Consider the following 21,653-nt stretch of genomic DNA (forward strand, 5'->3'; position numbering starts at 1 on the left):
CAGAGCTGCTCTTTGCTCACGAGAGGAACTCATGGCTTCGTGTGGCGGGTGAGGAGGCCCAGAGGTCAGGCCTGCAGGCACTGCACAGCCCGGACACTTAGATGTATATTAGGCTGTGTATATTTACTGTGGGGAGTATTTTAACTCCTTGTGATCCCGAGTAAAAAAACATGCTTACACATGCATTACACATGCTACACACTTATTTACTTATTCTTGAGATCCCAAAAGATTATGTTTTTTTGTATCTTGGGTGCACAAGTTATTATCTTGTCGGAACAAGTTACTATCTTGTTCACAGTAGATAAATAACTTAAAATAATTATCAATATTCAAAATTATTTTAAGATGTTATGTTATGTTATCTCAGATGGACACAGCCACCACATTTTTACCATAGCATGGAGAAACGCACAATAGCTTATTCTTGTCATGCACACACCTTTAACTATCTCGGTATTAGTTACACCCATGATTCAGTAAACAGATTTTAAACTAACTTGCACATTTTTTTTATAAAATCCTTCCCGATTTGTAAGACAGTTTTGAAATGTAATGTTCCAAATTGCATAAAAAAAAGGTGAACATAAGTCAACACTGTACAGACACAACACGAGAATGAAATTATACTGTTTTATTACATTACATCAGTTACATTTTTATTTTACTCAATTACACAGTTGTCCACATACGACAGATAAGTACCGAGGCACACCGAGTTCACAATGAAACAGTTGGATACAATAAAGCACTGACAACACAGCTGAGGATTCTGGTTGTCCGCAGAACCTTTCTACAATTTTGTAACATTCACATTAAAGATGACACTGGTGATGGCTGCCACATATTTCCTTTTGAGCTTCAGAAAACACGACGGAAAGGTAGAATATTCTTTCATTTCAAAGGTTACTGCAGGAGAGAGTTCTGTCCTGCACGTTTAGTCTGATGATTATAAGCAGATTGTTTAAAAAAAACTAAAAACAGACACAGTGATGTAGAAAGTGAGTTGTCTGTGTCATATTAACTGGTTTCAAGTCAAGATAATAGAAAGGGCCGTGCTTAACACTGGGCATGAAATCTTTCTCTGTCACAATAATTCAACAACAGGATGGATTAATTGAATTAACTGAAAAAAGAAAATCTACTGAATGAATCGTGAAAATATAAAATATTATTGGTATTTACCTAGAATCAACTGCTGTCGAATAGTGCTGGCAAAAATATATAATCATGACATTAACCTTGTGATGGAACAAGTTTTAACAAAGAGCAAATCTAAAAAATACAAAACAAAAATAACCTGAATGATGAGATCATTACCAGATTGTGGGATCTGGCAAGATGTCTTAACCATTAAACTCGCTGTGAAAATTAAAAACAAATAAATTACATTTTTTTTCCCCGCCCTTATGATTAACACCTCTTGACTTCCATTAAGACCTTATAGAAAATACTCCAACATTTTGAACCAGCTGAGATACAGACTGTATTTCCTGGGGGCAGCAGCATCCAGACTCCTAAAATTGTCCCGTTTGCCACAATAAGCAGACTGCTCAATAAACAAGATCATCAAAACTGAAACATTCCTGTACCTGTTAGATATGGATAAATCTATATATAAATAAAGCTCTGATCTACAGTGTGTTCTCATATTTAAAAAGGCATTATTGCACTACATGTTCATCCTCTTTAGCGAGCTCGTGGTTTTAAATGGCACAATCAATAGAGCTGCACAGAGATAGAGACACACATGCTGGGTTAATACAACAATATAATATTTGGGGGTAAACATCAGTACTTCAGTGTTGTAGCCATTAGAGCAAGTGGTGGTGGTCAACACTTAAATAATCCACTGTAACTCTCTGACCTGATTCATCATCAATTATCCCAAACACAAAGTCAGAGACCCCGACTCTGTTTCACTGGAGCTTCACAGTTCAGCGGCTTTTTACGGTTGTTCACAGAACTGCAGCACAAACTGGTTTACAAAACTAAAAACATAAAATTTCTTATTTTCAGCACTTGTTTTGATACAACTACATTAATAGGAAAGTGTTCCCTATGTTACGCCACTGATGATGGATCACAGAATGGGAAGAAGGATTAATAAGCTGGGGTTAGGGGACACTGTGGACAGGGTGCTGGATTTGTCCCTCCAGTTACATGGACATGTGTTCAGGGAGCACATAGGAGATGTCGTCCCAGGGGTGGCGGTACAGACCCTGCTTCAGCCTCTTCTGGTCCAGGTAGTGTCCTGAGGAGATAGAAGACGGAATCATTGTTTGACAAATATAAGGTAAAAATGAGCAGAATAATATGTCTGTACAGAGGAATGACTCACCAATGAATCCCATGCTGCGTCCCAGGACAAAGATGCCGTTCAGGGCGCCAATTTCCACAAACTCATCAGCTTCATCTCTGTGGAGGCAGAAGGGACAACAAGGAGAAGGGTTAAATTTAAACTTACAATACGTAACATCAGCCACTAGGGGTCTCTCAATCAAATACCAACAGAACTAAGTTGATGATGTTATGAAGCAGAGATCATGTCATTGAAACTAAGGTATATGTATTCAAGTTTTATTCAGGTTACGCAGTAAACAGCAATGAATAATCGTGATTCATTACAAGTGATCAATACAAACCAAAATGAAACCTCCTGTTACATTGAATGAAATTGGTGGTTTCCTCTGGGTTCAAACATTGTTGGAAACATTTTGGAAAATGCAATTACACAAGTCAACAGAATATAAAAAAAAAGTTGTCAGTAGAAATTGTGATGGAAGAATTGTTACATATTGTATCTTTCAAAGACAACTGCGTAACTCTTGTTATTTTATCCATATTGGTGAAGTGGTTTGATGACCGACTGATTATTTTTTTTCCAATGACTCCCATTAGTCTGAGAATTCCTTCTAAACCGTTAATTCTGCAATTGTACAAATACTCCTTACACTTGTAGGCCGTCCAGTGTATCAGTATATATTAGCTCACCTGGTAAAACCACCACATGTCCTGAGCAGGTCCACAAAGGCCACACCGATGAAGCCGTCCACATTCAAGATCAGGTTGGGTTTCTAATTCCACAAAGCAGACAGAAGAGCATCATGTTATTTAAAAGACGGTGTATAAATAATTATTTTTGCGAGATGATGAAATAATTACTTACCTTTGATGTGGTGATCTTCTCTACATCTAGAGCGTAGTCCAGCAGCTGGGTGGAGGGGAAGTTCAGCTTCACAAAGTCCTTCAAGATCTGGACTCTCATGTCTGGATTGTTAATCTGGGGGAACACACAATCCCTTTTGATTGTAAAGAAATATAACCTACATTTTTAAATAACACTTACATTACTTTATTTCTCTACTTCTCATGCTTTACTTGGCTCTGGCCTCAAAGCTTCTTGATTGACAGAGAATTAATGAGAAATTCTTAAAGTTAATATATAATTCTGCTGCTGTCCACAAAGAATGTGCACATTCTATGGAGGTGTGACACTCACCGACTTGACTCTGTGTCCAATGCCCATGATCAGCTTTCCATCCTTTTTCATCTTGTTTACGAACTCCATTGGCAGCATGCCGCTGTCGAAAGCCTTGCTGAACTGCTTCGCTGCAGCGTCCAGAGCGCCTCCGAAGCGGTCACCCTGAAAGGACAACAAGGAATAAAATAAATGTATATTCACTTTTGATTTTTGCAGTAAATGCATCACCAGCAGCAGGATCTTACAATGGTAAGGAGCCCGGAGGTGAGGCTGGAGATGAGATCTTTTCCAGCTCGCGCGCAGACAATAGTGTTGTGGGCACCAGAGACAGCAGGGCCGTGATCTGCAGTCACCATCAGGCACATCTCGATGAACTGGCAGGCGTACCTCGGCAACCTGCAAACAAAGTGAAAGAATAAACACATGATTTTGTGGTTCACGAATTTTTTAAGCCTTTGTTTACAGCAAGGTTAAGAGGCCGACCTCCTCTGGAACCACAGCAGACCCAGAGTTCCTCCCAGGCCTATTTCTGACTTGAAGACCTCAGTGATGGGCATGCCTGCGTAGATGAGCTCCTGACCTCTCTCATCACAGATGCTGGTCATGAAGGAGGCGGGCTTACGGATCAGACCGAGCTCCTGCAAGGCAAAAAGAAACGAAGAAGAAAAATAAAGGAAATTACTGCATGCAGTCATAGTTTATGCTGTGTTGCATTTTAAAACAAATATAATTTGGTCAAAGGTTTTGCATTGAAACGACTAGTGCAGTGGCCATTGTAAACCTGCCAGGTGGGTGATGCTGGTTTGAGCTGAACCCGTAAAAGTGATCTGTAGTAATTGAGCTGGGGAGATAAAGACCTGCTGCTGGACTCAGTCCACAGAACCAAGGGACCCTGCAAACCTCTGCTGCACAAAGAGCTGTTCACCTGTTTACTCAAAGTTCAGTGAAGCTTGCCTCAATATGCAGAATTGGAGAATCAGTTGTCATTCTCGTGAATGCGCTGTTGTCCTGATTGACAAGCCGCTGCCCCTACAGAGCTCAGGTTTATTCAAAGTTTATTAATATTGAACACATCACATGTGTCCAAATTGTTCCAAATTTGACACTGCACCTCCTTGGGCCTTTAACAAACACCTGCTATTCATAATTCTTAATATAGTAAGATATGATTTGGTCAAGTGTTTCTGCATTTCAAGAATGTTGACAATAAAAAGTCAGCTAGTAAGCCAAAAAACAACGTGTGCTATATGATATACTCACTCGTGCCCAGGAGTAATCCATTGGCACAGTGGGAGGAGGCATCTCTTCGGCTGGCTGGATAACTCCTCTGGCCACAAGGTCGTCATAAACAGATCTGCATGGATGAAAGAAAAAAATATATTTAACAATGTGAAAATTATGTCCTGGGGAATTATAATGTTAGCACGATGAACTCAAGTAATTAACAGGACTGGGCACTGACTTGATTATCTCGCCCAGCTCATCAAAGCTCTTCGGGACGAAGGCACCAGCTTCTTTCAGAGCGGTGTTCTTAGCCACTGCCGTCTCAGAGGCCTGGTTTGCACAGGCTCCTGCATGGCCGAACTGAACCTGTGGGGGAGCGACAGGTGCAGCATGGGTCAGATATGTCATTAAACAACACGTATTCCTTAAAATCCCTCATTATGTCCTCTCACCTCTGAGGAGAACATGGTGGCACAGGTGCCAATACACCAGCAGACCACTGGCTTTGTGATCCTGCCCTCTTTAATAGCCTGGCCGATCTTGTACTCCTCTGTGCCTCCGATCTGGGGAAGGAAGCAACAGATACTTGATGTAGGAAAAAAAGAAAAATCAATAACTGTCTAAGGCGTTAGCCCGCAGCATTTGTAGATTCTTTCCTCACCTCCCCCAGGACAACAATCATTTTTACTCCAGGAGTGTCTTGGTAGCGAAGCACATGGTCAGTAAACACAGATCCTGGATATCTGCGGAAGAGTTCAGAGTCACGCACTGATTCAAATACACAGGCTCCTACCTGCTGGAGGGAAAAGTCACGTACCTGTCGCCGCCGATCGCCACGCCTTCAAAAACGCCATCAGTGGTCCGGGAGATGATGTTGTTGAGTTCGTTGGACATGCCGCCCGAGCGGGACACATAGGCCACGCTGCCTGGACGATAGAGTTTGGAGGCAAGGATGTTATCCAGCATGCCCCCAGTGTTCCCGATTTTGAAACAGCCAGGCTTGATTCCCCCAACCTGAATTTTGTTTTTAAAAATAAACAGGGATTTGCTCAGAGGAGAGAAAACAGAGGAGTAATCTTCAGCGCTCTTGTAAAAACTGAGGCGAGACTTACGGTTGCTGGTCCGATGATTGTGACACTCTTCTCATCTGCTGCCTTGATGATCTTCCTGGTGTGGGCCTCGGGGATGCCCTCAGCGATGATGGCAATGGTGTGAATCTGGAAGTAATTGGAAAGAAATGGTTATCGTTTGAAGCCCGTGTGAATATTTTTAGCTTCCAGATGGTAAAGAATGTTGTTTACCTGTGGGTACTGCAGGGTCTCCATGGTGCTGTCAAAGGCAGAACGCAGAGACGCAAAGCTGATGAGCACGTCCACATCTGGGTGCTTCTTCATGGCGTCGCTCATGTTCTTATACACAGGGATGAGGATCTCTTTATGGCCCCAATAGAACTTCTGCTTGTGGTCTCCACTGGAAGAACAGCCAGGTAGAAAGTGATTAGTCACAGACTGAAGGTAAAATCAGGAGCCATTACATCGCCAGCGCACTACGGTTAAGGAACCGGACCGAAGAGGCTTACGTGAACGGGTAGACCATGGCTGCGACAGACGGCTCACTTCTGGAGCAGACGTAGTCAAAGTCCAGCATGCCTTGCACTGCCCGGGTCTGCATTCCCCACACTATGGACTTGGTTTGTTTGCTGAAGAGGGTCGCTGCCTTGGCTGCAGGGAAAGAAAGTTGTTACAGACAGATACTGACAACAAGACGAAGACATGACTTTTCATCACCACAAAGCTCAGGACGCTTTATGGGCCGAGTATAATTAATAATAATAAATAATACTGCTTCTACCTGGTTTTATACTGCTTCTATGAATAAATACAACCACAAAATAGGAAAACATGTTATCTTTTAAAAGATGTATGAGATGAGATGTATATGTGTGGGACTGCTGTCACAAAACTGTCAATATCAGTATTATTAAATATGGATTGCAGTGTCCTCCTATTGTCCAGAGAGGGAGCTATAATACCTCAATTCAACCAAGCACGATCACAGGGCTTCTACCGATTATACTGCCCATGTCAGAAAACAAAGTCTCAGGGTAGAGTGCAAATATTTCCCAATTTATTAGTGTTTGGTTTGTGTGTGTGTGTGTGTGTGTGTGTGTGTGTGTGTGTGTGTGTGTGTGTGTGTGTGTGTGTGTGTGTGTGTGTGTGTGTGTGTGTGTGTGTGTGTGTGTGTGTGTGTGTGTGTGTGTGTGTGTGTGTGTGTTTGTGTGTGTGTGTGCGTGCGTGCTAACCATTAGGAGTTCCACTTTTGGCCTTCTTAGCCGGCGAGCTCTCTACCCCGTTTTTGTTTCCTGAGAAAGATGCAGTCCTGCTGGATGCTGGAGTCTGGACATGACAAGAAACAACAAAAACAATGACGAACACTGTTATCTTGTGATACTGTGCAGTCATCTGTATTATACATGTATGATATTCCATCTCCTCGTCTTCTATGCATCTAATTCTGCGTTTGAAGCCAATGGTGTGCACACATGTGAGGGCACACGCACTCCTTGCTGAAAGCCCACGCATTGCACTTTCTTAATGGATCCCTAGAGGCAGTCGCAGTGTGTAACTGTGTGTCACCACTAAAGCACTGCAATGCTCCAACACAAAAGGAGCCATTGGGCTTCTGATAATCTGGTTCACTAAAAGGACAGTGATGCCTGAGAGAGAGACATGCAAGTCTTCTGCTCACTGCCTCCGCAATGCTCCACACTATCCCTGCACAGTGAGCCTACAGGACAACACGAAGGCCTGCTTGTGTCCGCGGAGCCAGTGAGTGCCTTACCGATGTGCTGCCGCTGGAGTTGAGCAGGAAGTTGGCGGTGTGGGCCGCAACAGGAGGCTGGTTGGGGATTGGCCTGTGGCCCAGTGCCATGCCAACAATGGCTGTCATGTGGGTTTCTGTGCCAAAGACGTGAATGGGGATCCCAGTGGTCTTGCCTGAGGAGAGGGGGCGGAAGAAAATTAGGTTTCAAACTCTTTCAGACACACTGCCTTGAGATTTGAAGAATCTAGTGCGTAACATACCAACTTCTCCCATCACTCTGAGACCTTCCTGGTAGTTGGGGCCTCCACGACGGACAAAAATGGTGACCTCATGCTCCTTTAGAGGCACCTGATAGTCCCTGATGGCTCTAACAATCCCCTGGCAAAGACAAGGATATACACTGTTACTAACTTGACATGGACACAGTAAAATAAAGCCAGACAAATCAACAAAATCATACGATACTGTACCTTAAATGTAGCTGCAACATTCGTGAAGTTTGCGATGCTTCCTCCAATGATTAAAACCTTTCCTGGAAATATCAATGCATTGTAACGTTATTATAGGGGTTGAAAAAACATCTAGTTTCATTATACAGAATAAAATCTGACACAGCAGTTTCCCCACCATCAGGGTGCTTCTCTCTGGTCATCAGCGACAGGATGGTTTTGGCGTAATCGTAGGTCTGCTGTTCGCTGGGTGCTCCTGAATACTCTCCGTAATTGGCCAGCTCGTCGACGCCACCCAGGTCACAGATTGTGTCACTACAGAGAAGTTCACATTGGTCACTAATACAGAAGAATAAGCAAACACAAACTGCTGTTCTATCTGCCCGGCTGGGACTGTCTTTCCAGCACCAACAATAAACTTAGAGTGCACTTAGGGAATCGTTCCATTTATTTTGATTTATAACTGCACTGTAAACTGACACAACAACTTGAATTGCACAGAGGGAATAATTAGTCAAGGCTGATGTGTCTGCATGTCACGCTCTACACACACAACAGACGGCTGGGCTCAACCCTCCAGACTCTCAGCAGCATCTCAGAAGCCATTTGAGCTTTCAGCTGAACGGGCAGAGTCTGAGCTGCTGCACCATCAGTCTCACAACAGCACTGCTGGTATCATCCCCTAATGCAAAACCCTATTATGCGTAGTGTAATCAATATAATGAGGATAAAGTCAGGGGACGACTTACGAAACAAAAACAACATTGAAATTACTGATACATGATTACCGGTGTCTTATTTATTCAGGATAGATGGGAGCAGCAGGCATGCGCCACTTTCGTATTGCCAGAAGGACCACACCCCCTTTTGGGTGAAAACAAAGGGGCGGCGACCAAATGGTAACACTAATGGCACTATGACTAAAAGCTGCAGGGTCACACTTGATCAAATAATAATAAAAAAAATGCAGGGTAAGTATTTCAAAGACAAGAGGTAACAGAGATGTGTGGCTTTAGGTCATGTGTTCAGGTGTACGTTGGCAAATGAGAGGCCCTCAGTTTTCAGCACTTTCGTGGCAACAGATATGATGCACTGGGGACAGAATCTGGGGAAATGGCAAAGGAGTACCTGTACACCACTGAGGCACCTCCTCCTGCCACCATGGTCCAGATCCTGCCTCGGGGGTTGAGCAGGGTGAGTTTGAGGCTGGCACCGCTCTTGGCATCCAGGTCGGCGATGTAGGCCTCCTGCGAAAGTCAAGAGAAAAGGTCAGTGAGAAGGAGAGAGGACGGTTACATGAAGTCTGAGAAGCTGGGAGGTCAATCAGAGCAGGGCCTTCATGAGCAGCACTTCAATTAATTGCCTGTGCTTGTGCCAATGTTAGAGAGCCAGTGACGGGAAATACTGACTAGATATTAACAGCGATGGAGGATGTTTTGTACATCAGTGGCTGTTTGTGACAGCCAGGGCCACAGCTGGTGGCTGATGGTAAAAAAAAAATCCCAATCAAAGACACTCGCAGTTCCCCATCTCCACTGTCGACTCACAGCGAACCAATTAGAGCAGCCCGTCTGCTACACAGACACACCGTCCCTCAAACAAGCTCCTACACGTCAGCAGGAATAGAAAAGGATTTCCTGTATACACAACATTTTACACACTTCTTTATTTGCATCCACAATATTGACCTGTTATTGTGATGCAGGTGATTCAACACTATCTAGCAGGGGTTTTCAATTACATTTACTCTTTAGGTACCTTTGTTTCTAAATAACCACAGAACCGTAACGTTATAAGTCTTTAATATGTACAGGTCTCTAACACACGTCTATGAGTCATTACAGCACCTGTGTTTTCATACAGCCTTTCCTCACTAAGTCAACATGTGGCAGCGAGGACAGTGCAGGCTGCTACAGAGCAGGAGAATTTCTATGAAATCCCCTTTACAGAATGAAACATGCATAAACTCAGGTGAATTATTTCAGTGAGGAGCTCTCCATAGTCTTGGTCATAGCTTATCTCTTTTATTTAAGGGAGGCGAAATAATTAAATCAACATTCTTTTACTGTATATCTCATAAGAATCAAATTCTAAATGATGAAAATAATGTTAAGTTACTTCTAATATTCATCATTTTACATTCACCCCAGCTCTTTGACGCTGACAGATTGAAATCTGATGCACTGCTGGAAGTTTGTCTCCAGTCGTCCCTCACCTCAGGATAGGCCTCCCTGCCGAAAGGTGGAGGGAACACCACATCGCCCCACTTGGCCTTGCAGATGTAGTCGGCTGTGGCATCAATCTTGGCCGCCATGTCCAGTACATACACACCATCTTTTGTGACCACTGAGGAGAAGAAGACATGTTAGCGTCTATAGCTGCGCAAAGCAAAAAACAATATCCTGTTATTTTCCCATATGGGCTCACTTGGACTTTCTCTGAGTGGTTACCAGGGGGCTTGCAGGAAAAACTCTGTATATGAGAATGCAAACGTCATAGGCAGCCTCTCTGGAGAATTTCAGGAGAATATCCAGAGTTCAGTGCGTGTCTGAAAAGCAGCTGATGTTTGCACAGGGTCTGAGCTTTAAATAGGACAAGGCACAACAGGAGAGGACTGTGATCTGGCACAAGTGACCCACAACCTTCCTGCTGTCTATGCAGGAGGTGGAAAGGAAGTGAAGATGGGGCGGAGGTGGTGCGACATCAAAGCATGGCGAGCCAGTCTCAGCGTCCCCAAACACATCCTCAGCACCAGCTGCCAGGGGGCATGTACTGGTGCCCAATTACTCCATTATAAACATACGCTGCCTTCATCAAACAGCAAGTGCATGAATTATTCACTCATTTCCTCCCTCAGTGTTCAAATGTTGCAGAATCAACATCAAGATGATGTTTTTTTTATAGTGCACTGATGTTTTCTTATTATGATCCCTTTCCAATTCCATAACCGGATGAGACATTTATGAATCTGTGTTGGAATAAATCCCAATCACTTCTGAAGACATAGCTTGTCATGTTACTGGGGAATCCAGTGAAAAATAAGAAACACTTACCCAATGGGTTGATCTCCAGGTACGTGAAGAACAGGTCTTCATACAGGTTGAAGAGTCCGACGATGAAACTGGCCAGAACCCTGCAGGGCGACGACGTTAAGCACAAGAAACATGATTTTTAGGATCTTATTCTGCAGCATTAGTGTTTTCTGAGGATTTCTGGTTACTTATTATTGAATTATCAAATGTTATAATCACATTTGAGCAACAAAAATTAGTCAATCAACAGAGAACGAATCTTAAACATTGATAATCGTCTAATGAGTAACTTCTCAAACAAAACAGAAGCATGAACTTGTACAACCATCTTAAATGTTAGTTTCTTCTGCATATGATTGTAATTTGAATATTCGTGGGAATTTAACTGTTCATCAGACAAAACAAGCAATCTGAAGACATCAGAATGGAGATTCTTATAGTTTTCACAATTATGTGACATTCTGTTGATAAAACAATTCATTAATTTGGGTCAAATTATTGAAAGCTATATAAATGAAAATAGTTTCAGCACTAAGTCGTGTATCCATGTAGAATAAGTCAAACTTTAAGAGCGTACAAAAGGAAAAATACCCTTTTAATTATCCTTAGATGTTTAGAACACTCTTTTTTATATATGCACCGTTTTTTTAATGTTTGGTTTGGACTTGAATTATAAAAACAATTGATATATATTTCAAGAATTGAAATTCATGTTATAAATGTTTAATATATATTTAAACTAAAAACAAATTTCAAGTCATAGGTATTTAAATGTCACACTATTTCTAATATATTTGTATTAAAGATTAATAAAGATTAAAAATACAGTTAAAGTCACGAGTATTGAGTTCTTTAAGTGTCACAGGATCTCTATTGCGTGACAGATCATTTCAGATGTGCTGTTTTTTAAATGGCTGATGCAATAGAATGTCCCGGTGCTGCTGAGCGGGCAGCTGTACATTGTGGCCATTATATTTTCCACATTACTCAAACCATGACAAATAACAGGCAATATCATTGAGGGATTGTCGAGGCTGTGCTGGACAGGAAACAGTGTACCTGTAAATTAGCTGCAGAGACGCTGATGTAAGAAGAGAGGAAATCTAATTTGTTTCTTCCTTCAACTGTCAAAACAGAGCCGTGAGGGGGGGGGGGGGGGGGGGTTACTGCAAGAGTAGAGGGAGGTGGTGGTAGAGGTGGAGGAGGGCGGCAGTATTTTTGCTCTCCTCTGTCAATTATTGAGGCAGCCGGGAGCCTTTTGTAAGCACGTCGGCCGGTTGTCAGGACTCAGACTGGCCCCCGGGAGAACGCTGTGACCCAGACCCAGAGTGACTCAGCTTCCCCTGTCTGAATCTGACGGGACGGCGGGGGGGGGGAAAAAACGACAGAGTGCTGCTCTTGTTTTCAGTCTGAGGGGAAGATGAGGAGAGAGAGTGTAAGGGGGTGAGGTGAGGGGGTGAGATGGTGGTTGGCAGAGCGAGTCCTGGGGCGGATTCTTCAATGTCAGCCAAGACAGCGAGTCCGGCCAGAGTCGGCCGTCACAGGAGCGCCAGCGGGGAGATTGATAGGAGTGGGGCTGGAGGGGCGGGGGCCACTGTATCGTACTGCTCTGAAAGCAGCTGTAGTGTAAAAGGATGGGGGTGGAGGCTGATCGAAGAAAGGCGACGCAGAGGAGGAAATTTGTCATTTGTGTAATGGAAACCCCTCCACCCATCTCTCACTGCTCCCCCCACGTTTACTGCCAATATCAAAGTGCTCTCTCCCTTACGTCGGTTGAGTCACGCCTTTGTTTTCTATCTTTGGTCAAGAGTTTAACAACGTAACGGATCATGCAGACTTTTTTTTGTTGCCTTTTTGAGTAGGTTATTAATGCTGAGCAATAGGTGGCGAGTAGGAAAGCAAATATATTTATAGTTTAGATTTACACCCACATCTGTGCTTCAGAAAGGCCGTAGTGGAACTGGAAATGGCCTTATTTTAAGCATACATTGTTTAACTGTTACTCAGTTACTGCTTCAAAATAATTACCTTTCTTATGTACTTTGAAAATCAGTTTGAAGCGAATCATGTATTCACATCTAATTTGAAAATAAAATGCTGATTTTGGGAATATAAGACAAATATATATTGTTGTATATCAGCTGGGAAGGTTATCACATAGCTATTGGTTGGTATTAGGCTCTTTGTCTTTATTTGTATATGTTCTATCCCTACAATACCACATCATGAATGCAACAAAAATTGCCATTGGAGAATAAACGATACTCAAACAGAATCTTGTATTCCACTAGTTTCCATAATTTACAGAATTCCCCATTCCATTCCTTCCAGCATCCAACTTACTTTCTCTTGTCGTTGGGTACGTGTGTCAGCAGCCCCTTCGTCACAGAGTCTTCACTGATCTTTTCATCGACACCAATTAGCAGCTTCCTTGCCTTGGCGTCAACGTCTCCTACGTCCACCCCTCCCTCGTGGTGAAACAGCACGTAGTCGCCCTCTCGGGTGGCGTAGATGCACACGTAGAATTCTTCCTCCTGAGCAATGGACATTTACCAAGATTGTCAATTAATAAATGTCATTTCATTAATCACAACTACTCATATTAATTAGTTGTACGAATAAATCACACATTAAATATAACACGTTTAACGAATGCTTCACCTGCTTGTGGGCGACAAATGGCTCGATGAGGAAGTTCTTCAGAATTCCTTTGGCTTTTCCAACCTGAGGATATAAGCAAAATAATTTCCTTAACAAGGAAAAGGAGCATTTTAAAACACTTTTGAAAATTAGGACACTACAGCTGCTCTGGGGTCAGTAGATAGTGGACAATTCCATATTTACACATTCATTCCTTATTTCCAGACATAATTCTGTTGCTGGACTGTTACCAAACAAACGGCCAGCCCTTGGCACCAGTGAATACATTACATACATGTTAGGATGGAAAAGAAAAGAAAATGTGGTAATGCATGAATCAAAGTCTCACTATGAGAGAAACAGCTCATTTGGTAAAGCTTTCACTGATCCTCTGTTGAAAGGCCAAAAAGCAAACAGTAACCAGGGACTGGCTGAGTGCGGCCAGCCGGGGAAAACAGAAACAAATTATAATAGGAGGCGAGAAGGAGTTGCCATTTTGAAGTATGGAAATAGAAAGCAGGTTGATGATGGATGGAAACAACAGAAAGGCCATCTGATTGAAAAGGGCACAGGGGACTCTCAGACCTACTTACATAAATGAACAGACAGCTCTGTTACTGCCTTTTAAAATCGTGAAAACAATTTGTTTGCCTGAGATTTGGTTCAACCACGTGGTTATATGATTACACAAACTACGAAGTGAAGCAATGTGGCTAACTGCAGCAACCAAAAATGATAATATAAGTAAAAGGACGTGTTTAAAGTAAAAAAGTGCAAATATTCAAGCGGCAACATCCTAGATCAGAATATGATGAAGTAAAGATTTCATAAATATGACAACTTTCAAAGATGAAAATAATAGGTTTTATAGCAGTTTTAGGGCGTGGACAATTTTGTACATGTGCTAGCCCTAAGGGTTAGGGAAAGAGATTTAGGAGCCATGCTAGCAACCGTGTGAGGCTGAATTTAGGTCCAGCTAGTTGTGCTTAAATCCAAATAATAACGCTGTGCTAATGTGCTCAAGTATAACAATCAAACATGTTGATATTCAATAAGTATAACATTTACAATTTTGGACATCTTAGCTTAGCATGTTAGCATACTAACTTTTGCTAATTAGCATCATCCCAAAGAAGAAAGATAGAAATGTATTAATAATATATCAAAATGTTGGACAAAGTTTTAAACTAACTATGCTGGTTGATAAAAGGTTATAATTGATCAGGTGGAGCATATCAATGCTTTTTTTCTCTGGAGGACAATGAAGATAAGATAACCAGTTGAGCTGAGACACCGTCTGCAGCTCTGACTTCATTTATTCTTATTTACAGCCACCAGCCGCTGCTGACAGTTTCATCTGGGAAGAGATGCATCCATGCAATCTCAGTGGGGCAACAAACACACACACACACTGTATGAACCGTCCTCGTTTCTCCAGAACTCATGTCTTGGTTTATGAGGCGAGGCGGCGTCTCTGTGGCTCAGCGATGAATCTTGTGTGTGGTGGTTATGCTGACTGGAGAGACGGAGCGACTGTTTATTCACTTGCAGCACTTGCTTCAGCTGACTGGACTGATTTACAACCAGCAGACTAACACTAAACCCTTAAGCAATCTAGGTATGGGGCAAAACAAACACACACAGAAACGCAACAATGTAAAATGTGAGAGGGAGGGTGAAGGAGAGGGCAACGGGAGGAGGGTCTGAAGAAAGGACTGGAAAATATTGATCGGAGGACTGCTCAGCAAAGTGCACTCCCTCGAATAGAGGGGTCGGGGGGGTAATAGGCTGAGAAAAAGCAGAGAGGGAGAAGGTGACGTACGGTTGCCTCCCTCATTAGGCGGGACTTCAGCCACTCTCTGACGCCATCAAGGTCCAGGTTGACTCCGACCAGGCCCAGTTTTCCTCGTCTCTTGATCAGCTGGTCCGGCTTCACCACCAACCTCTGGTGGAAAAAAAGTCAAAAACACATGCTGCGTGTCAACAAGACGAACAGATATCACCAGGTATGCCTAAAAACATCAGAAGGATTTGTTGGAATATCAAATTGACAGGTTTAAGCAGATGATTCCTGAAGCCTCTCTGCGAAATATACATCATGACAGAATATTAATCAGAATAATAATGGCGTAGCACATGGCATTCAAAATATCATTAAAATGTCATGGTCTGTTTGAGTCAGTTTGTTTTTTGGTTATATCTACCCACTAATTTGTCTACCAAGTAGAAGCACAAAATCTGCTTTGTTGCAGCATAGCTCTATCGAGCTGATTTGAAGAAGTTGTGGGTCTGAAGATTGGGTCGGTTTCTTAACCGACAATTAAATTACTATTAAATAAGAGCAGTCTAGTAAATAATTAAAGCATATTTATGAACCACATACATGAACAATAATAAAGCAAATTTAGTCTATAAAGTCTTCACTGCAGATAAACCAGACAGGATGAATGCACCATAGTCTGCTTATAAAACTTAGACTATACATCAAAAGCTCTGTACACGACGCCCAGCACACAAACAGTAAAAAATAACAGTATATTGTAGAGTTGTTTGAGGATGACTCACTAACGACAAGGAATAATTCTGAAAACATTTCAAATAGACCATCCATTGCTCTTAGTAAGTTGCCACTAGATTGAACTAGAGCTGGAAAGATTTATGAATGAATCCGTTATTTGATCAACACAAAGCAGATCATGCTTTCTGAAAACAATCTATGCAAATTTCTGAGTTATGCTTATTTTACTGGTTCTTGTTGAGATAAGCAATTTTCCAGTATTTTACAAAAACTTATGAAGCAGCCAATTCAGCAATTAATATAGAAAATAACATGCAGATATACGATAATTTAATTAAAAGGCTTCAGTTGTAGCCCTAGATTGAATAAACATGAATGAATGGGTTTTAGACCAAGGCAAATTCAGTCACTGATCAGAAATTATTCATGTGTTCCATTGACTGCACTTGAAAAATTGCTATGAAACATAAAGCTTGCGTGTCGATGCTTGTTCATTCTTGTCATCTTGATTCACTGCATGATATTTTCTCATTTAATCATGTTACCACTTAAATATCTGGTCTCATCATAAAAGTCCCAGGCTGCCGAATAATATCTATCGCCTGAAAGCTGAGCTGCGCATTATTTAAGGAGGAATCTCTCACACACGTCATTCCTCCATCTGACACGAATGCAAAATGTCCACATCCAACCACCACCAGCGAAGCCCTGCATCCTCTCACTTGCAAGCCAGATAAACAGAATGACTTATGACAGCGGAGCCATTAGTATCTGGGTGCTCGCCAGTGAGCGATGGAACAGAGGGCCGAGGGTGAAAGTTAATGCAATTTCCCAATCAATTCAATGGGACACATATCTCCGTGTATCTGCCCGCCGCGTCCTCCCGGACCTTCCAGATAAAAAAAAAAAAAAAACTTCAACCGCAATCTAGAGACGGAGGGGAAAATAACATCGTACCTTGAAAGATGAGTCACAGAGTGATTCAATTAGCTTCTATTACACCCCCGCCTATCTGCTACAGCTTCGCTATGTAGACCAGCAAGAGCATCACAAGGTTGAAACCAAGAACCAGAACACCACCCTAAGCCTCTAGTGTTGGCTTTAAAATCTCTATCTCTGCGGATTTCCATGAGTGAATTTCTACAGTGAGAATTTCTCCACATTTTCCTCTTTAGTTCTCTTGCAAGTTATTGCCGCAGGATCACGTTGCCGTCTCTGACGTCAGCTAACAAGCATCAAGAGACCACTCTGCTGCCAGCCTAAGTAAATGTCTCTATGAGAGGAGATCATTATCCACATGGAGACTGTGCCTTAGTGGCATTAGTGGGCTGTAATTTTGTTACAGCCCACTAACTGCCCATGCAGGTAAAGGACATTTTATTTAGTCATGAACACACTTTTCCACCATCACGACTCATTCTATGGTCTTACCTCTGTGAGCAGCCATGGGTGGTCAAGCGCCAGCCGGGCAAAGTCGGTCTCGGGCGTCACTTGGGCGTAGCGGAATCTGTTCTGGACAGCCGCCGATGTGCAGATGTGCTTGTACAGGAACTCTTTCCCTGTCTGCTCGGAGATGGCTTTGGCTGACATGACTAATTTGTCTAGACTGGTCGGAGGAGAGAGGCAGAGAGAAAGATGAGAAGGATTAATACAGAGATGTGTGTGGATGGATGGGCCATAAGCACAAAAGTTTAAAACGAAAAGCATTCATTTCACACATTCATAGATATCACTCCCTTAAATATATCAGATTCTTTCATCAAGATCAGTCAATTATTCTCCTGGGAAATTGATGAAAGTGTCCAAAAGACACGCACTTTTGGACACATACAAAAATGTATAGGCTCTTTCTTTGCCCATTCCCCTTTTTACAATAAGTGTGTTTTGAAATCCATTCAGTAGTTTTTGCACAATCCTGCTGATAAACAAACAATCCAAAAAAATAGACAGGGGCAAAAACATGACTTCTGTCAGAAATGTCAAGAAACGGTCGAGTAACTTCGTGCTGGAGAGACAGCTCTGCAATTTGTATTCCCATGAGATATAAAACAAAACAAAAAGGAACGGTAACATAATGAAATGTTACTGCACAGAATTGAAAGAGAAAGAGGCTAGAAAACCAGATTACATACAAACAGCATATTCAGGCCTCTGTCACTCCTGCCTGTGAAGCTAAATCCAACATATTGGGCACTTGTTGCAGAATCTTGCTGGAGCTGCATCACAGTCTGTGCACAGCTGGACTTCAGCCTCAGCTTTATCTGACGTAACCCAGTATCGTTACATCACCCGAGCTGGAAATCAGCCCAGGCCATAGACTGGATCTAGACACATCAAGTGATAAGAAATTGTTTATGTTTGGTGCATGGGTTTCTTTTATTTGAGTTGCAGAACGTGAGAGAAAGCAATAAACTCAATAACCTGTAACGGCATCTGTTTATTTTACTGCTACAGGGCGGAGCTATGACCTTTATCCTTTGGATATACACGGTGATGTCATGTTCAACACACCCGGATCAACACAGGACACACGGACCTGTCACTGGTGTGTGCGGTCACATGAGGTCTCGCCATTTTCAACCTAATTTAAAGTGAGACCTTTTTAATCTTTCTTTAACTTCATTTTGAATCTGTCTAATGATTCTGTTCATAGCAATGATTATTTTACTTTTTCTGTCGTTGCCTTTTTTATTTTCTACAATATCTATTTCCAACTGTCTCATTATATATACGATCTCATGTTGCTTTCCTTTGCCATGATTGGTAAACATTTTGACTCAACCCCTGTTTTTTTACTAAATAAATAATCTTTTTTTTTTTAAACACAAGAGAAAGCATCACATAAATGTCTTTTTTAGACCTTAATGTTGAGTTGATTGACTAAATCAAGTCTATTGATGGTCAATTAATGACTCCAATAAATTTTCCAAGCAAAAATGCCAAACATGACCTAATCTCCTGTTTCATTTGTGAGGACTTGATGCCTAGTATGTTAGTTCAGTGAATATCTTTAGGTTTTTGGAATAAAAAAGCAATCAAAGTAATGCGTCACTCACTGTTGCACAGACTCGACCAAGCACATAGAATAAATGGAGAGACTGGAGGACGGCATGCCCAAAGAGTATGTTGGTTAATACTTCGTCCCTATGTTACCATCTCTAATCAAATGGAGACCAGTAGAGAAACATGGCCCATTAAGGCTTTTATACACCAAGGCCTTCCCTAATTACCACCACTCAAAGCTTGACAACCACAGAGCACTGTGTAACCTTGCAGGGATGAAGCACCTGCTCTGACTGTTCCTTTCATTAGGCTGAGAGCTCTGATGTCGCCTCAAACTGGACTCCCCTCCCTCCTCTCTGCGCTGCACCCCTGGCAGCTTTGCTTAAATGGATTAATGAGAGTGTCATGGACCTTTCTCACTATTGATCATCGTTGTCCCTGAGTCATCACGGCGCTGGTTCCAGACCAGGCCTACGTGGTTCATCCAGAGCCCATCCTCGGCCCATGTATCAACCACTTGCTCCGCACGATCTTAGCTGTCAGGTGTTAAATATCCACAAACAGCGATAAACACACCGGTTCAGATGATGCACAGTCACATTCAAAAAAACACATACAACAGGAGATGACGGCGATATTATGGATGTTCCAATACCATCATAGAAAATACCTCAGATACTGCAGAAACATACTAGGTCTGGCACTGGCGTATACGCAAATCTGTCTACCTACCCCAAATCATGTCTTTAAAGTATATTATTTTTATACAGGTAAAAATGCAATTTTCTTCTTGACGCTCTAAAAAAGCAGGTGTGCTGTACTGTAAGTACCAGTTTTAGAGCGGCAAAGCATAAGTGATATCCTATAGCAGCTCGAGCAGGGCTAGCTAAATGTCAGCAATATGGCAATATTTGACATAGTAAAGTCCCATAAGTAAAACGGCGACATGTAGCATACATGCAAGACTTCAGTTTCCAGGCATCTCACCAGTGTGGCCAATTACAGCATAGGCAACCTCATAAAGCACTAACCATAACCCATGACACAATTATAAACATTGTTTTTTTCTAATGAATTGTTATTTATTCCTCTATTGAATTTACTCTTGAGTAGCTTGAGGTTTAATACTATTACTGTATCGTTTACAACTTGAAAGGTCTTTTATTTTTATTTTACAACAGTGGCTGCAATCTAAGAGCTATTTAAAAGAAAGTGGTTGTTGTGTATCCCCGAAATGCATTTGTTTTTGTTCCTTTTCAGTTATGACTGTCAAATTGGATAAAACAGGACGTTATATGGACGCTCAGTATTTGTAAACATTTATTTTTCAAAGGGTTTTTCAAACGGTCCAAACTATATATATATATATATATATATATATAGTTTAGACTTATACCAGTTTATGGTTATTTTACATTGGAATGATGTTTGTGTCTGTGAGTCCAAACCAACACCAAATTGCACAGAGTCTACTTTGCCTCTTTAAGGGCATTAAGTGTTCTTCTTCAGTTAGATATTGTGATGTATTGTTATATGAGGGTCTTACAATATGTCGATTATCGCACAATCGTTGCATTGTGCAGTCGCAAGCCATGTATCCCGAGTTACCCTATGATTCTCAGCCCTTTGAATACAATATTTCAGTTGTGATTTTTTTTCTAAATGCACAGATCGATACTCTGCCATCACGCAAAGTCCAGATATCGTCAAAGGAAAAATGATCGGTCCATCTCTGGAAAAACAAAAAGATTACATTTGCAGCTTCATGTTCACTTTCTTCATCTTACTATCTAAAAAAAAGACTCAGATTTATTTATTTAAACAACAAAACCAGCTGCAGTCTGCGGAGAAGGACTCAGTCTGTACTTTCTCATTCATTCGTTCACAAACTGGTCAGACAGCAGTGCTCCTGTCTCAGTGGGAGATAATAACCACTCAATAACAACTCGTATTCACACCTCCTGGTAACTATGAGGTAACAAGAGTTCAGGTTCAACGTGGGCTGAGCTGCTCAACTTGTTTTGTATCTCCTGATCGTTTAGAGTCAAGAGAAAAGACAGAGTTACAGGAAGTCAAATACAAAATAGACACTTCATTCAGAAGAAGTGATTTGTTTACCTTGCTTTAGATTCTGTTCTGACAGCGGTCGAGGTGTGTTTTTGAGGCCGGTTGAGGGATATCTGTCCGCGGTGCAGCTGTGTCTGTCTGGCCGCCTGACTGTGGAGGAGACCGGTGCTGCGGGAGGCTGCAGCTTCCTGGGAGTTTTGTCTCCATCGCCCATCAGTCGATAGGTTGGCTGATGTTTCCTGCCCTCTGATTGGCTCATTCCACACCATGCTGTTTTGCTGCCTTTACGGACTGCTGGGAATTAATACATCTTGTGAGCAGCAAACCATTTGTTTGTCTTTTTAGTTTTTAGTTTTTGTTTTTTACATCAGATTTAAATGATTTTAGAAGACTATCAATCTGTGGATGTTTTT

The 21,653-nt window shown here is 41.9% G+C and overlaps 1 protein-coding gene across 2 annotated transcripts; it reads right to left on the reverse strand.

The window, feature by feature from the left end:
- Positions 1 to 619: 619 nt before the first annotated feature.
- On the reverse strand, positions 620 to 21,442 carry aclya (ATP citrate lyase a). Of its 2 annotated transcripts, none has more exons than XM_053443366.1 (28): positions 21,292 to 21,442; positions 17,602 to 17,771; positions 15,475 to 15,597; positions 13,674 to 13,736; positions 13,356 to 13,546; positions 11,034 to 11,113; positions 10,196 to 10,326; positions 9,109 to 9,227; positions 8,159 to 8,295; positions 8,002 to 8,063; positions 7,792 to 7,909; positions 7,550 to 7,704; positions 7,011 to 7,104; positions 6,288 to 6,429; positions 6,010 to 6,178; positions 5,821 to 5,925; positions 5,526 to 5,722; positions 5,370 to 5,451; positions 5,161 to 5,271; positions 4,947 to 5,074; positions 4,745 to 4,838; positions 3,968 to 4,122; positions 3,730 to 3,880; positions 3,503 to 3,646; positions 3,170 to 3,283; positions 2,995 to 3,077; positions 2,342 to 2,418; positions 620 to 2,254 (listed from the first exon to the last, which is right to left on the reverse strand). In XM_053443366.1, exons 2-28 carry the CDS (start codon positions 17,758 to 17,760, stop codon positions 2,160 to 2,162), a joined length of 3,279 nt encoding a protein of 1,092 aa, XP_053299341.1. In that variant the 5' UTR covers positions 17,761 to 17,771; positions 21,292 to 21,442; the 3' UTR covers positions 620 to 2,159. The 2 variants fall into 2 exon arrangements, with proteins under 2 accessions (XP_053299341.1, XP_053299340.1); XM_053443365.1 differs by having other exon boundaries at positions 17,602 to 17,776.
- Positions 21,443 to 21,653: the final 211 nt, after the last annotated feature.

This window comes from Pleuronectes platessa, chromosome 16 (assembly GCF_947347685.1).
Source record: "Pleuronectes platessa chromosome 16, fPlePla1.1, whole genome shotgun sequence".
In the NCBI taxonomy this organism is placed as follows: domain Eukaryota; kingdom Metazoa; phylum Chordata; class Actinopteri; order Pleuronectiformes; family Pleuronectidae; genus Pleuronectes; species Pleuronectes platessa.